At 36.1% G+C, this 13,460-nt stretch overlaps 3 protein-coding genes, 1 long non-coding RNA gene and 1 other non-coding gene across 6 annotated transcripts; 3 read left to right on the forward strand and 2 right to left on the reverse strand.

The window, feature by feature from the left end:
• Positions 1-141: 141 nt before the first annotated feature.
• LOC120006729 lies at positions 142-303 on the reverse strand. The gene has a single exon (XR_005470074.1). It is a non-coding gene; the product is annotated as a U1 spliceosomal RNA (small nuclear RNA).
• On the reverse strand, positions 142-783 carry LOC120005162. Its single transcript, XR_005469748.1, has 2 exons — positions 662-783; positions 142-480 (listed from the first exon to the last, which is right to left on the reverse strand). It is a non-coding gene; the product is annotated as an uncharacterized LOC120005162 (long non-coding RNA).
• Positions 474-2,012, forward strand: LOC120005160 (trihelix transcription factor GTL2-like). Of its 2 annotated transcripts, none has more exons than XM_038854647.1 (2): positions 474-1,104; positions 1,202-2,012. In XM_038854647.1, the coding sequence occupies exons 1-2, from the start codon at positions 758-760 to the stop codon at positions 1,947-1,949; spliced, it is 1,095 nt and encodes a 364-aa protein (XP_038710575.1). In that variant the 5' UTR covers positions 474-757; the 3' UTR covers positions 1,950-2,012. The 2 variants fall into 2 exon arrangements, with proteins under 2 accessions (XP_038710575.1, XP_038710576.1); XM_038854648.1 differs by having other exon boundaries at positions 1,205-2,012.
• A 2,288-nt stretch (positions 2,013-4,300) lies between these two features.
• Positions 4,301-5,665, forward strand: LOC120006354 (transcription factor MYB123-like). Its single transcript, XM_038856372.1, has 3 exons — positions 4,301-4,466; positions 4,568-4,697; positions 4,978-5,665. The coding sequence occupies exons 1-3, from the start codon at positions 4,334-4,336 to the stop codon at positions 5,513-5,515; spliced, it is 801 nt and encodes a 266-aa protein (XP_038712300.1). The 5' UTR covers positions 4,301-4,333; the 3' UTR covers positions 5,516-5,665.
• Positions 5,666-8,617: 2,952 nt separating this feature from the next.
• Positions 8,618-9,851, forward strand: LOC120006644 (transcription factor MYB123-like). The gene is made up of 3 exons (XM_038856764.1): positions 8,618-8,770; positions 8,864-8,993; positions 9,274-9,851. Exons 1-3 carry the CDS (start codon positions 8,638-8,640, stop codon positions 9,803-9,805), a joined length of 795 nt encoding a protein of 264 aa, XP_038712692.1. The 5' UTR covers positions 8,618-8,637; the 3' UTR covers positions 9,806-9,851.
• The last annotated feature ends 3,609 nt before the right edge of the window (positions 9,852-13,460 follow it).

Genomic DNA, 13,460 nt, shown 5'->3' on the forward strand with positions numbered 1-13,460 from the left:
AAATACGGCCCAACGTATTCAGCCAGGCCTAACCACCGAAATACGGCCCAACTTATTCAGCCAGGCCCAACCAAACAGTAGTTGTTAATCATTGATTCGTTGGCAATTCTGGAATGATGCAAAAATTGAAGACTAGAATGGGTAGGGGCCGCGCGAACGCAGGCCCCCACTGACACAAATTACGACGTAGGCTCTCCCTCAATGGGGAGACCTTAGGGCAGCACCCCTCCAAGGTGCAATGGAGGTCACTGACCTAGGCCATGGGCCTACATGATCACCCATTGACCCCGTCCAGGTAAGTATGTTCCAAATGAGACTCAGAGCCCATTTTAAGTCGCTCTTGTTTGCACCATCATTTCTGCTTCCGATGTGGGATTTCATGCCTACATTTTCAGAAAATTCAATGCTTGGAGCATGTGGATAAGCGATTTCAGCTACAACCCCTGTCGGACAATTCCAAACGGCATGTCTCTCTCGTGCCTGCAATCAATCAGAATCAATGGTTGGATGCTGGAGACAACAAGTTCACTTGATTGTTAAGAGAGAAAAAAAAAATTTAAAAATGTTAAATTTATGAATAATGCTTAAATTTTAATATTGAATAATGCTTAAATTTTAATATTGAAGGGGATAATCAGATAACAGCTTCCATCATACTCACACTACCCTGTCGTTCCAATCCTCTTCTCCCCCAAACCCTAGACGACTTCTGTTTAGGGTTTCAAGAGAAGAGAAGAGAAGTCACTCTGGACCAGATATGAAGCATCTTGCAGGTTATGTGTTACCACAGCAGGATCAACAACAGCAGTTCGTTGAAGCTCCAGTTTTCACAATTTCAAATTATCGAAACCAAGACTTCCACCCATTTCATCCCAATTTACAGCATAAACAACAAACGGGAGGATTTCTCTTGACAAATCGATTGTTTCAACACCACAATCATCACTTCCAACCATTTGAACAACAAGAAGGTGACCCAGTTCGTCAGGCCTCACCTTGTCACCTGAATTTTAACTTGGGATTGACCGAGAACAGAAGCAGCAAGGAGGCTTTTGAAGAAGAAGAAGGCCCATTTCTTCACGGGTCGCAGATTCCCCATTCTTGGTAGTTATTGCATAATTACAATTTTCTTTTTGAATTTGTGTTGACGTGTTGGTAAGTTTCATATAATGTAGTTTATGTGTTTGTTTAAATGTCACAGCAGGCCTCTGACTAACAACGACAAAAACGGGTGCATTGAACATGAAGAACACGCGAGGGAAGGGAACAACAAGTACGATAACCACAAGCTTTTACAACATTTTGATCAGGGTAGTAGCAAGAATTTGGACAACAGACTCTTCAATGAGCTTGAAGCTATCTATGGCCTCTCAAATATGGGAGAAGCTAATCAAACGGCCTCAGGGTCCGCTCTCACATGGGAAAACTCCACTACAAATGCCAAACTTTCTTTGCTATTCGGTCATGTCAATGGTCAAAATGTAGCTGCAAGAGGCACCGCTAATGCTGCAATTGGGGTAGATCATGAATCAGAGACTTCCTTAGGAGAAGAAGCTGCCCTCCGGAAGAGTCAAAAGAGGAAAAGAAAATGGAAAGTGAAGGAAAATTTGGGTTACATTACTTGGTGCCTTGAGAACTTTGTGAAGCAAGTCATTGATCACCAAGAAAAACTGCACTGTATGTTCTTGGGAGTGATTGAGAAAATGGAGAAAGAGAGGGCTGAACGAGAAGAAGCATGGAGGCGCCAGGAGGTTGCATTACATAACAGAGAAGCAATGGCAAGAGCCCATGAGCAGATTCTGGCGTCTAATAGAGATGCTGTGATTGTTTCATGCATTGAGAAAATTACAGGCCAAAGCATCGATCTTCCTAAGAGGAAGATTGCCAAAACCAGAGATTTTGAAGCAACCCCACAACCAATTGACACCCATGAAAACCGACGCAAATAGCATATGGCCTAACATGTTTATTCCATTGATTTAATCAATAGTATAATTTTATTTTCACTTTCTTATCACAGAATTCATCGTCAAAAATTTATTATTTTAATATAGATTCTATTATTTTTTAAAGCACTGTCTAGAATTCACTGTTTTAGTTATGAATTCATTTGTTTTTGAAATTTCATTGAAAAAAACCAATGGAATTAAGAAATTACATTGAAAAATACAATGAAATTAAGATTTACCCGATAAAACTCATCGACAATGGATTTTATTATAAAGAGTTTTTATCAACGGTTTTTTTTCCTTTCAAATAGCGATGGCTTTGACTGCAAAAAGATACTTTGTTGTAGTGAACAGACCTTGATTACACTGAATTTGGGCTTAAGAGAAGTTGATGAAATATTTTCTCTGTTAATTTAATGCTAAAACAAAAGTAATGAGTGTCCTAATTCAGACAAATTGGTAGATGGGGAGCTCTATCAGCAGCCAAGTAATGAGTATCAGAATTCAGACTAATTAGGTGAATCCTTCTAGATTCTTCAAGTTGATAGCTAATTGCCGCCTACGTGTGCAAACCAAACGGATTATAGAAAGCTAATAATATATATATATATAAAGTGTATAGAATTTCTCGAGCCCATCAAGAAATATCTCATCCTACAAAAAGGACAAGTATGTCAACCTCTCTCAAACAGTTGATGAGCAAAGCATGAATTTTGAAACTCTATTCACAACCACAATTTTGAATATTGTTTCAATTCTTACGCGTGCTTAATACCCTTTTTGGTGACTTAATGCAGTGTATATTGCGTACATATATTTAAAGCAAAAGAGGAATTCAACCAGAGAGGTTGGTGAGAGGATGACCCATCGAAACGTGATTAGAATAACTGATTGTGAAAAGCTGTGTTTTAAAATATCGGCTGGACCGGCCGTTGTATCCGGAAGTGGGAAGGGTTATCGGTACAATTTAATAAAATATTGATCAAATACTGACTTGATCAAATACCAGTTCGACCGACTGATTTCCAATATGAATACCGGTTGTCCGGTTTGAAAAAGGTCAAAAATTGAGAATTTTTCAATAAAAAAAATATGAAGAAAAAAAAGTAAAATAAAATTAAATTAAAAGAGTAAAGTTGAATATAATTGAGATTTAAGTGGTTATGTTGGACTTGAACTTTATAATTTATATGGTTATGTTGGACTTTCTCATAAGAATATTTGTTAATTTGAGATTAAGTTTACTAATATTATGCTTAATTGAGATTGAGAGTGTTATTATTGTGTTTATTACTTTATTTGGATGGATTTTAATTTATAGTATTTTTCTAATAATTTACAAGATTTTTATAATTTATTACGAATTATCAAAATTTATAATTAATTAAATCATATCAGTTGATCGGTCAAACCGGTTACCGGTGGCTTAACCGGCAGATGCTTCCAAAATTCTATTTTTAGAGCATTGGTGGAAAGTGATTGGTTTACCCTCTCTACTTCTTCTCTCACCCATAAAATTAAAAAAAAAAAAAAAACACAATAATAACATTCTTAATCTAAAATAAGCACACTGAACTTTCTCTCACGTGATTTTGAAGTGACGTGCGTGCGTCCTATGTATGTTTCCCCTCCCCGCTCCTTTGAGAATTGAAAGTTAGATGAGGCTTCAAGGATTGAAAGTTAGATGAGACGTTAAACTAAATATTAATTAATAAAGCCATCACTAGTTTAGTTTGTGTTTACCTTTAATGTTGTTGATAGAGATATATCATATATGACGACGACAAAATTCTGTAATGTCGTAGCAACTTGCAATATGGTCCAAATCTTCAAATTGTTTGATATATTTTAGCTAGTCACCATCATTTTTTTTTATTTAATAATCACTTGAGCATTTGTTAGTTAATATATATATATATATATTATTATATAGATATGCTACAATACAATTAAAAATAAATGTATTATATGCTAAAATATATCATAATTGCAAGCTTTGTTGAGATTATTATGATTTTGCTATCACTGAACTCTAGACCCTATATCTAATTGATTAAGCGATTATATAAGCAGCATGATTTACAATGCCCCACTCACACTTCGTTACAAATTAATTGACAACTTGTTGCACCCAATTTTGTTAAATACTTTATAAGATTAATTAAAGGCATAAAGTTCTGCTTTTGAGGTGCATAAGATATTATTATTTTTAATTTTTTTTTAATATTAAGAATCCAAATTTTGGTCCCTGTAGTTGCACATGAACACTAATTACATGTGCTGCGATATGATTGGAACATCTTTTATATATATATATATATGGGCATGCAATGAATACTCCATATTAGAGAGAGAGAGAGAGAGAGGTAAAGAGAGAGAGAGAGATGGGAAGGAGTCCATGTTGCTCCAAGGAAGGACTAAACAGAGGAGCATGGACTGCCCTTGAAGACAATATTCTTACCACTTACATTACAGCCCATGGAGCAGGCAACTGGAGAAACCTCCCCAAGAGAGCTGGTAAATTAATTCTTCTGTATATATAATTATTTATAAACTTCATTCTCTCCCTAATTGCATTAATTGATCATTATTATTACCACAAATAATTAATTTTGAAGGGTTGAAGAGATGTGGTAAGAGTTGCAGACTTCGATGGTTGAACTATCTTAGACCAGACATCAAGAGAGGTAATATTTCCGATGATGAAGAAGAACTCATCATCAGACTCCACAAGCTTCTTGGTAACAGGTGTGTGTTCTCCATTACGAAAATGATAAAGATTTCAGTAGTTGGTAACTTGGTATCTCAATTATCTCAACTGCTGAGTTTGATGCAAATGATCAAAGTGAATTCGTGGATTTCACATATGCCACTTAATGCACATGAAATCACGTACATACAACTCAATAGCTGAGATAATTGGGATACCCGTTGGTGAAATCTCTGTCATAACCGTCTCCATTAACATTGGAGGCCTAGCTAGCTACTTTGGACGTATTTGATGCATATATGTTTCATGGTGGTGTAGATGGTCTCTAATAGCTGGAAGGCTACCTGGACGAACAGACAACGAAATCAAGAATTATTGGAACACTAGTCTTGGAAAGAGAGCTAAATTAGCTGAACCATCTCCACCACAATCTCCACAGCTAGCCAATGAACCCAAAACGACTAACCCATCAACCTCATCCCAAGCACCCCAAGTGATCCGAACCAAGGCTATTCGGTGCACTAAAGTTTCCCTCCCAATAACACCACTACCACCACCACCGCTTGAAATTCAAACTACTGACCAACTACAAAGACAGAGTAGAACTACATTGTCAATGGATGATTATTTGAATGTTGAAGATTGTGGAAATATTGACTTGGATTTCTTGAATTTTGAGGTCGGAGCAAGTGATCATGGCATTAACAAGGATTTGTCGTCCATTATGGGTTCTGATCAACAGTACTTACCTTTCGAACATGAGGATTTTTTCTTCGTGGACAATGATGATGATGCCAATTTGGACCTTGAATCCTTGGAATTATTGCTTAATTCCGATGAATGGCCAGAAAAATGATGGCTTGTCATCACCAACATCTTCTTTTCCTTTAAAGTGTGTTTGGATTGAGACCTCTTTTCCCTCTAAATCTCTCAATTCAAACACACTGTTAGTCATGTCTTTGCTAGTTAGTGATGAATATTGTGTATATGTATATTTTAATAAAATGTGTCCTTTTTCGTGTAGTTTTATGAAATTGAATTATCAAGTTCTTGATTATCTAAACTCATATATGCCATAATTTAATTGCCCTTAGTTCAAAATGATCATTCAATTGATCGGGACCCTTTAACAGCCATCATATGTGTATCTTTGGCGTTGCATATATATATTAATCAAGTAGTATTGTTGTGCACGGTTGGGACACCAAATTAAAATCGGCCTTTTCCAGTGCCAAGTTGTGGTGCTCAGAAGCGCTGCCAGTTTGTCCTTTGTCCTTACATTCAACAAGTCTAATATTATACATATTCAAATAATGAAGTATTATACATATTCAAATAATGCATGCAAATATGACATTAAGAACCCCACCCCCCCACCCCCCCCCCCCCCCCCCCCCCCCCCCCCCCCCATTTTAGTAATTCCATCCCCAATCATTGGTTTGTATTTTTTTATTTTTGATTTGATATTTAATTCTTTTGATTTACGTGCGATTTGATATTAAATTCACGTTCTCATAATTGTTCACTGTACGGAGTGACCCATTCGTTTGTAAAATCATACCTATATCTCAACATGCGAGACCAATCCAAATTTTTGTGTAAAATTTAGCAGTTTCATTATAGCCAAAAGCTATATTTGCACAAGCAGTGGCAATTTGCCTAATTTTCAAGACCTACACTAACAACAAGCAAGATAATCATCATAAGCAAGATGACCATACCGACATACCCCCACTTGTTAAGCTCCACATAAATATGATATACATAGATTTGCATATCAAGCAAGATACAGTTGCAGTTTAAACGTGTTTGATGTGTATTGATTTAATGGCATATGGACTAACATGTCACATGTAGTATAGTATCAAGAGATAGCAAATTTCAATTCTCTCTTCATATTCACCTCGACTTTGTTTGTTGACTTTAAAAGACAACTTCTTCACTTTGGTTGCTGCAGTGGGTGAATCTGCCGCAACACCGAAGAATCAACGTCGGTGAGGAGGAGAGGAGACAATAGTGCGCTTACAATATTCAATATTGAACAAGAATTTATTCATTCACATGAATCGGGTAGACACAGTTGTTCATCTATCCACATCTCTCCATCGATTCCTAAACAGAGGCACTCAAGATCGACTAAGGTTAAGCAACAACATTTGTACATTACTCAGTTCTCGCTAATTTTACAACCTTATATTTTGTCTGTAACAGATGTGAAAGCCGATAGAAATTATGGATTTAGGGCTGTTGCTGGGTTGTTAGGGTACGACAATAATGCATGGGCCAACGTTCAACAAGACTTGATTGATGAGTTGAGAATATTTTGAGGCAAGTATGTTGACATATTTCGTAGTTATGAGCGTGCATTTTCTATCCACAACTCACTGACATTTTTTGAAACAGATATACCAACACCGCTTGAGAATTGGTTGTCAATGCCAGATATGGGTCACTTGATTGCTTCTAAGTACAATGTGGTGTTACACATTCTCAGTTATGAACAATGCTTGACTTTTTTTGCCCTTGTGTTCTATATCTCCACCTCGACATGAACGCATAACTATCGCAATGAGATTTGTGAATGGTAATCACTTCATTCGGTTGGCATTGACAGATGATTACCCGATGTCTCCTATTATGATTTATCGGTTTATATATAGGTATCATTCTACAAATGAATGGGTCACTCCGTACATTAAACAACTTACAACATACATTAAATGTACCCGTCAATCTACTTTGATGTGATACAATAAGTTAATTACCGATCATTGAGAAGAAAATAATTAATTACCGACCAAACAATTAGACTATTTGGCACATGAATTCCACATGTCTAACAAAAGGACACACACATACATACATACATACATATATACATACATACATACATATATATATTGTGATTGTATGAGTGATGAAAATTACAGATTTTGATTGTGACCAAACACACGATCCAACTTGGTCTAGTCGTCGGGAAGCATAATGAGATAGTTATATGTGCTGCTCTTCAACGGTATAATACTTTGACAAAATCAAAGTAGCTGCCTAACCTTCTTTCGTGGAAGACTGGAAGATTCATGTTACGATGATGGAATCACGGAATCACATATATATTAAGACAATAATATTCTCCATGATGTCATCAAGAAATTCAATCATGCATGCTGAAAGCCGAATCTCTATTCTCTCATAACATCTCCAACCCATAAAACTCCATTTTGGGGATATTTTATCCCCAAAATCTATTTTAGGGGATCTCTATTTTTAGCACCACTCCAATCACATCAAATATTTTATTATTTTTCAACATAACGATTTTTAATTACCTTAAACTTTAACTTATTATTAACAAGTAACAAATGTAAATAGTATCACTTTAATATTAATAATATCGTTATTTAACATTAATTTTAAAATAATATTAATATATATATCCTAAATGAATACTTTAAAAATAAATATTTCTAATAAAACGATAGCATTTAAAAAAAAAAGAAACGCTGGGAGGTTAAAAAGAAATAAAGAAATATTTAAAAGAAGAAGAATATGTTTAACAAAAGAAAGAAATGTTGGTAGGTTTAAAAAAAGAAAAAAATGCTGGTAAAAGGAGAAGAGTAGGTTTAAAAGAAGACATGGTTTGTCACTACAACAACAGGTAACATTTAGTCATATGATGCACATAATATATTCAAGTACTAATTTTTTTTTTAAAAAATCAAGGGGGGCCTGGCCCCTTAGTCCCCATGTGCCTTGCCCCTGACTATAAGAATTCAATTTTGGTTCCTGTAGTTGCACATGAACACTAGGGGGTCCCCATGTCGCTCCGCCCCTAACTATAAGAATCCAATTTTGGTCCCTGTAGTAACACTAATTACATGTGCTGCGATATGATTGGAACATCTTTATATATATATATATATGGGCATGCAATGAATACTCCATATTAAAGGGAGAGAAGTAAAGAGAGAGAGAGAGATGGGGAGGAGTCCATGTTGCTCAAAGGAAGGACTAAACAGAGGAGCATGGACTGCCCTTGAAGACAATATTCTTACTACTTACATTACAGCCCAAGGAGCAGGCAACTGGAGAAACCTCCCCAAGAGAGCTGGTAAATTAATTCTTCTGTATATATAATTATTTATAAACTTCATTCTCTCCCTAATTGCATTAATTGATCATTATTAGTACCTTAATTTTGAAGGGTTGAAGAGATGTGGTAAGAGTTGCAGACTTCGATGGTTGAATTATCTTAGACCAGACATCAAGAGAGGTAATATTTCTGATGATGAAGAAGAACTCATCATCAGACTCCACAAGCTTCTTGGCAACAGGTGTGTGTTCTCCATTACGAAAATGATAAAGATCTCAGTAGTTGGTAACTAACTATCCCAACTATCTCAATGGCTGAGTTTGATGCAAATGATCAAAGTGAATTCGTGAAATTTACATGTCTCACGTGATGCACATGAAATCACGTACATAAAACTCAATAGCTGAAATAATTGGGATACCAGTTAGTGGGATCTCTGTCATAACCGTCTCCATTGACATTGGAGGCCTAGCTAGCTACTTTGGACGTATTTGATGCATATATGTTTCATGGTGGTGTAGATGGTCTCTAATAGCTGGAAGGCTACCTGGACGAACAGACAACGAAATCAAGAACTATTGGAACACTAGTCTTGGAAAGAGAGCTAAATTAGCTGAACCATCTCCACCACAATCTCCACGGCTAGCCAATGAACCCAAGACGACTAACCCATCAACCTCATCGCAAGCACCCCGAGTGATCCGAACCAAGGCTATTCGGTGCACTAAAGTTTCCCACCCAATAACACCACCACCACCACCACTTGAAATTCAAACTGCTGACCAACTACAGAGACAGAGTAGAACTACATTGTCCATGGACGATTATTTGAATGTTGAAGATCGTGGAAATATTGACTTGGATTTCTTGAATTTTGAGGTCGGAGCAAGTGATCATGGCAATAACAAGGATTTGACGTCCATTATGGGTTCTGATCAACAGTACTTACCTTTCGAACATGAGGATTTTTTCTTCTTGGACAATGATGATGCCAATTTGGACCTTGAATCCTTGGAATTATTGCTTAATTCCGATGAGTGGCCAAAAAAATGATGGTCTGTCACCATAAATAATCAACATCTTCTCGTCCTTTAGTCTTATATTTAAATAAAATGTGTCCTTTTTAGTGTAGTTTTATAAAATTGAGTTATCAAGTTAATTATTCTTGATTATCTAAACTCATATATGCCTAACCAGAATTTATAATTTAATTTCAGAAGATCAAAATGGCAAAACAACAACGTTCTTAACTGGATATCCCGTGCATGAACAAATGATCGGGACCCTTTAGCAGCCATGATATGTGTATCTTTGGCATTGCATGTATATATATATATTAATCAAGTAGTATTGTTGTGCACGGTTGGGACCCCAAATTAAAGTCGTCCTTTTCCGGTGCCAAGTTGCGGTGCTCAGAAGCGCTGCCAGCCTACCAGTTTGTCCTTTGTCCTTACTCCTTACATTCAACAAGTAAAATATTATACATATTCAAATAATGCATGCAAATATGACATTAATATTCAAATCTTACACGTCTGAGTTATGATATAAGATCAATTTACCCAGTGTTATCGTGTAGTGACCTACATTTTTTTTTATTACAGAGGAAGAGGATGGAGAGACTCGAATTCGAGGCCTTTATGAGATAGTGAAATACCACACATGAATGTCATATGAGTTGAGCCACTTGTGTCTTGGTCTACTAGGCAACGGCAACTTCTCTCTATATAAATCATCAAATATATATTTGTGATTGTTTTTGTCTTCCTAGCTAATAGCTCGCAAGGTTCTAAACTCGGAAGAGACTGACATGCAAAAATAAAGGGTCTTGAATTCGATATTCACGTCTTATTCCCAATTTTCTTCAGTTTTCATGCCACTATTGCACAATTGATGAGTTGCTATCGTGAGATGTTCTTTTGAATATAAGATCAAATTACCTATAGAATGTTCGATTTGAGTCATAACGATTGTTGGAGTCCATCACCGTAACTCCAACAAAGTGCATAGTTGAAAAAGACGCTTGGCAAAGTGACACCTTGTTCACAAAGTTCAGCCCGGCAAACAACTTGCTAGAGATTATACAGTATCACACGAGACTTGAACTTTGTGACGACCATTGAGAAGAAAATAATTAATTACCCACCAAACAATTAGACTATTTGGCACATGAATTATATATATATATATATATATATATATGTATGTATGTATGTAGACCCACCACATGTGGCTAACAGTCAAAAGGACACACACACACCCAAATATATTGTGTGAGTGATGAAAATTACATATTTTGATTGTGATCAAACACATGATCCAATTTTTTCTAGTCTTCGCGAAGACTAATGTTGTAAATCCACACCCCTATACACATCAATAATATTGTCCGCTTTGGGTTGTCCGGTTCCCGTGAATACATAGGGCCCGCACGGCTTTGTTTCTTCTTAGGCCCAAACAGGTGGGCTAGGCCCAACCCACCCAAGCCTAGGAAAAGACATTGTATGATGTTAAGGGTGAGTTTTTAGCCTTATAAATAAGACTTTAAGTCCCACATCTTTAGATGTGGGACAACACATAATGAGATGTTTATATGTGCTGCTCTTCAACGGTATAATACTTTGACAAAATCAAAGTAGCTGTCTAACCTTCTTTCTTGGAAGACTGGAAGATTCATGTTACGATGATGGAATCACAGAATCACATATGTTTTAAGACAAGAATATTCTCCATGATGTCATCAAGAACATCAAATATTTTATTATCTTTTAACATAACTACTTTTAACTACCTTCAACTTTAACTTATTATTAACAAATAACAAATGCAAATAATATCACTTTAATATTAATAATATGGTTATTTAACATTAATTTTAAAATAATATTAACATATATATCCTAAATGAATACTTTAATATTTTTTAAAATAAATATTTCTTAATATTTTATCTACCATTCAAACATAATCTACACCACTCAAACATTATCTACATTCACTTCATTTGGATGTTGGTTTGTATAATGATTACTCTATTATAAATAAGATGTTTTTATTGTAATTTAATAAAGATAAATAATAAAAAAATCAACCTAAATCGTTTTTAGCCACAATTTCTACTATCCTCAAACCCATTTCTTCTTTTCATCAAAATACAAACTTCACTCTCTCTTTCCACCACGGAAACCCATCGCACCACCGAACCAATATCACAACCACGACCGCGTTCACTACCAAGGGTCACCACCGAATCATCTGATAAAGTGGGAGGATTTTCGTGCGATGGAGAGGGAAAGCATGAGAGAGAAAATAATAAAAAAATTTTGAGGGATGCTTGATACCTAGCCATGTTTGAGGGAGAGTGCCATTTTGGGGGTTGTGGGAGGGGACCAGTTGGAGCATGTGATTTCAGAAAGTGTTCCCTCAAAATGACATTTTCTCCATTTTGAGGACCGGTTGGAGTTGCTCTCATTGCTTTATAACCAAACTTAACTAAAAACTTATCAAGAACAGAACAAAACAAAAAAGAAAAGAGGGAAAAAAAAAACTAAGTGAGACAAAGCCCAAAAGAGCGACCTGCTCAATTTTAGCCCATTACGCTCATGGACTTGGGAAAAAGTTGTCATTGCTGGTAAGTGGACTATTTAGGGGTGTCCATCCGGCGGTGAAACCCGGCCCGAGCTGGTGATTATCGGGTTGACTTGAAAGTATTCTTATCGGTCCAGGTCTAACCTGACCCCATCTTGCCTTAACAGGTCTGGGGCCTCGGGTACGTTGTTTTTGGGATTTTCGGGTTATCGAGTCACTTGATAATCCGGTAAGAAAATTGTTTTATTTTAGAAAATATATTTTATGTGATTAATATGGTACTTTTGTCTTATTTTCTTGCTTTTCTTTGCTCGATATGAAGTGAGTTTCATTTCTTTTTTCTTTAATCTATGTTTTTTTACTTATATTTGTATGGCTTGACTTATACTCGATGTGTTCCAAACTTCCAATTCTTGCATTTGATGATACGGGGAGGAGTTCTTGGGTTGATATGTTATTTTTTTGTTGTAGGTTTTGTAGCTTCAATACAAAAGCAAAGAGTAAAAGAAGAAAAATATGTATATGAATGTGGGTTTGTGACAATGCGTTGGGTCTGTTAAGGATATCGGATCACCCGAAACCCAATCCAAGAAACCCAATAACTTGATGACCCGGGACCCCGGTCCCCCTTAACATCGTTATCGGGCAGGTCACTCCCTTCTCAAAAGAGACCAAGTCGGTTCAAACCCGATTTGATAACCCGAAACTGGCTCGGTAGACAAACCTAGGATTATTAGAGTGTGTTTGGATTGAGAGATTTGGGGGAAGTAAAATGTGATTTCCTTCCAATTTCTTTGTTTGAATAAATTAATAAATTAAACTAATTTTCTTATATTTCTTTTTATATATATCTAACCATAGGAGAGAGAAATTATTATTCCTTCCCTTTCTCCTCTCCTCTTCCCTTTCCTTCCCCCAAATCTCTTAATTCAAACACACTCTTATCATTCAATATTCAAGATATACCCAAGACCCAATTGGATCCGACCCAATTAAAATGCAGCCCAAAAACATTTATCAACATAAAATTCAATTGGCCTAATCTAAAAAAAGCTCCGGCTTAATTAACTAAAATCCAAATTCTCGTCACGCAAATTTCACGTGACCATCCCCTTCCCAA

Source organism: Tripterygium wilfordii, chromosome 9, assembly GCF_013401445.1.
Source record: "Tripterygium wilfordii isolate XIE 37 chromosome 9, ASM1340144v1, whole genome shotgun sequence".
Lineage (NCBI taxonomy): Eukaryota > Viridiplantae > Streptophyta > Magnoliopsida > Celastrales > Celastraceae > Tripterygium > Tripterygium wilfordii.

Excerpts from the sequence above, each read along its gene's own strand:
- LOC120006644 (XM_038856764.1), top strand. The coding sequence starts at position 8,638 with ATGGGGAGGAGTCCATGTTGCTCAAAGGAAGGACTAAACAGAGGAGCA. Across the intron at positions 8,771-8,863 it reads AAACCTCCCCAAGAGAGCTG|GGTTGAAGAGATGTGGTAAG; the intron begins GTAAATTAATTC and ends TTAATTTTGAAG. Across the intron at positions 8,994-9,273 it reads CACAAGCTTCTTGGCAACAG|ATGGTCTCTAATAGCTGGAA; the intron begins GTGTGTGTTCTC and ends ATGGTGGTGTAG.
- LOC120005160 (XM_038854647.1), top strand. The coding sequence starts at position 758 with ATGAAGCATCTTGCAGGTTATGTGTTACCACAGCAGGATCAACAACAG. Across the intron at positions 1,105-1,201 it reads TCGCAGATTCCCCATTCTTG|CAGGCCTCTGACTAACAACG; the intron begins GTAGTTATTGCA and ends TAAATGTCACAG.
- LOC120006354 (XM_038856372.1), top strand. The coding sequence starts at position 4,334 with ATGGGAAGGAGTCCATGTTGCTCCAAGGAAGGACTAAACAGAGGAGCA. Across the intron at positions 4,467-4,567 it reads AAACCTCCCCAAGAGAGCTG|GGTTGAAGAGATGTGGTAAG; the intron begins GTAAATTAATTC and ends TTAATTTTGAAG. Across the intron at positions 4,698-4,977 it reads CACAAGCTTCTTGGTAACAG|ATGGTCTCTAATAGCTGGAA; the intron begins GTGTGTGTTCTC and ends ATGGTGGTGTAG.